The following is a 2,666-nucleotide window of genomic DNA, read 5'->3' as shown; positions in this document are numbered from 1 at the left end:
GGAAAAAACTTAAAATTTCACTCAAAAATTTCATTTCTTTCGATTTCCCATTCACCCTCTTTTAAGTATTTAATATACTTAAATACATAAAACCCAACAAATTGCACTACGTTCAAGTCTAAGTCTTTGGCGTTACTCATCGGGAAAGCAAAGAAGTATATATTGACGTTATCTTGTGTTTGAGGAAGAAAATTCCAAGTTGCTGGTTGTGTACACCCTGAATTGTCTAGAGTTTAGAGGAAAGGTTAGAGATTTTGGGTGTGGCTTATAACGAAAATCTGAATTTAATTTGCGATGAACCCAAGCATTACAATGGTTAGTGCTAAAGAGTGTTCTCTTGGAAGGTATTTTTGGATGAGTGGTACTAACATTACTGAACTTAACTTTTCCATAGTAGTATAGCAACACCAATAACAATGTGTATTCCCACAAGTGATATTTAGGGAGGTTAGTGAATACACATGTCTTGTGAATTCAAATTGTGCACATAAAAACATAAGATTAAGATGCGAGTGGATGGATCAAACATGCTTTGAATACAAAACCACATCGCTTTTTCCTTCATCTTCAGCAGAATTACCGAATACATGTACAAATAGTTTACATTGAGCAATTGAGATCGCGCAATCTAGAGCCTTATGGAACCCTACATGTTATCTTAAACAAAGAAATTCAAAATGTGCACATAAAAACATGAGATAAAAGCCAGGCGAGTCAATGGATCAAATAAATTGAAATACGCATATGGCATGGTTTTGGTTCCTTCATCTTCACCAGAATTACCTAATAAATGTATTAATTGCTTACGTCTAGCAATTAAGATCGCAAATCTGCCTAATGGAAGTTTGGACGTAAACATCGAAATTGATAGCAACAACTTGCATACATTACATGTTATGTGTTCGACACTACAAAACATATTACATCTAACAATAATTATAAGCATAAAGTCTACAAGCGTTTGCTTTCAAGGTTAAAGAACCCAATTTTTATCTTTCAGAAATGCAAATCAAAGTCAACTAGATCAAAGATGGTAGGTAATTTTCCTAGAAATCATCACCATCATAATCATCATCGGCGAGATCATCCTCAACCTTCTCAGCAGCCTTATCTGCGATGTTATCCTCTATGTGATCAATACCCTCCGAAATCGCGAGTCCACCCAATGCCCCTGCAACCGCACCCACAGCCAATCCTGCTCCCAACCCCATTCCTCCAAACTTGCCCTTCTTCTTCTCCTCGTACTTATACCCTGCTTGCTGCCCGTAGCTTCCCTGCCCGTAATTCCCCTGCTGCTGCCCATAACTAGCCTGCGAGTAACCCGGCTGCCCGTAACTACCTCCCTGAGAGTACGGCGCAGGGGGAGCACCGTAATTCGGTTGTTGTTGACCATAAGGCGCCGGAGCAGGAGCGGCACTGTACGGATAACCCGACGGCGGCGCAGCGTAGGGAGCAGGAGCACCGTACGATCCGCCGTAAGGTTGCGGCGGTGCAGCCGGGTAATCCCGTGATCCAGGTGGTGGAACACCGTAAGGAGGAGCATAATACGGATCCGGCGCACGATAGCGCGGATCACGAACGCTGACCTCAACTTTCACCTTCCCTTGAGGGCGACCAGAAGGACGCTTCAAATCGAGTGAACGCTCACAAGAGTTCCCGATGCCGACGGTATCGACGACGTCACGGAGGTGAAGCTTGGCGGAGCCGATGAGAGGCTTGGTATCCTTCTCGGCGTTAGCGTGAACGACATCGATGTACAAGGTGGATTCCTCGATCGGAGAATACAAAGGAATCACAAGCTTTTCGTCCCAGTAAGGAGACATGTCACCATTTTCGTCGACTTTTGTGGAGCATTTGGCTTTAGGGTCAACCCAAACAACAGCATAGGGTTTGAGACGGCCGTAACGCCAATTCACGTTCTTCAAATCCTTAGCCGATGAGATCTTCACTTCCACCTCGAATCGTGATCCCATTTTCCAAAAGTACAGTGGATTTAGATAAGAAACTGTATAAAAATGCCTAATAGCAACTTTGCGTATAAAAGTAGGTACTGGAGGGAGTATTTATAGCATCGTAACAAGAATCGTTCTTCACATTTACTAGTGATATTTCATTATTGATTTCGAAGTTCCATTAATGACCTTGGAGTTTTTATGTTGAAATATGTACACATTAGGCTTGGTTGAGTTGGCTCTGTTGATGTCAGTATCTAAAGAGGGTATATGAGTAATTATATAAACCAAGAACATTAAGCGGATTAGGCAAGGGGAGGGATTTTCCTTAGCCCAGAAGATTCGAAAGCATTCGAGGGTTAGGCTACCGAGGAAGGTAGGACACGTGGAGGCATATCAATGGTGGATAATATGTGTACAAAACGTGAGGGACCTTGGACCCAGAAAAAAGAAAAGAAAAAAAAAAAACATCCCGCATATCAAACCACCCGAAAATATAAAATGGAAGACAAATCAGAACCGTGAAGTCCAATAAGAAAAACAGGACCAACTAGGGGCAAGCATATTCCTTCCTTCCTTCGCTATAAGCGGTGTCAACACGCCAATTTTTTTGGCAAGTGGAGAGGTGAAGTTGGGTTGAGAGGGAGGGGGCCCGGGGGGGAAGGGGAGGGGGAAGGTAGGTTGGCTTCTCTGTGGCCGTTTTATTTGTGTGGC

The 2,666-nt window shown here is 43.0% G+C and overlaps 1 protein-coding gene across 1 annotated transcript; it reads right to left on the bottom strand.

Moving 5' to 3' along the window:
- Positions 1 to 844: 844 nt before the first annotated feature.
- LOC107764510 (uncharacterized) lies at positions 845 to 2,397 on the bottom strand. The gene has a single exon (XM_016583095.2). The coding sequence runs from the start codon at positions 1,971 to 1,973 to the stop codon at positions 1,047 to 1,049; it is 927 nt and encodes a 308-aa protein (XP_016438581.1). The 5' UTR covers positions 1,974 to 2,397; the 3' UTR covers positions 845 to 1,046.
- Positions 2,398 to 2,666: the final 269 nt, after the last annotated feature.

The sequence above is a fragment of the Nicotiana tabacum genome, chromosome 6, assembly GCF_000715075.1.
Source record: "Nicotiana tabacum cultivar K326 chromosome 6, ASM71507v2, whole genome shotgun sequence".
NCBI lineage: Eukaryota > Viridiplantae > Streptophyta > Magnoliopsida > Solanales > Solanaceae > Nicotiana > Nicotiana tabacum.
The sequence above is the reverse complement of the archived record's forward strand: the minus strand, read 5'-3'. Positions and strand labels throughout refer to the sequence as shown.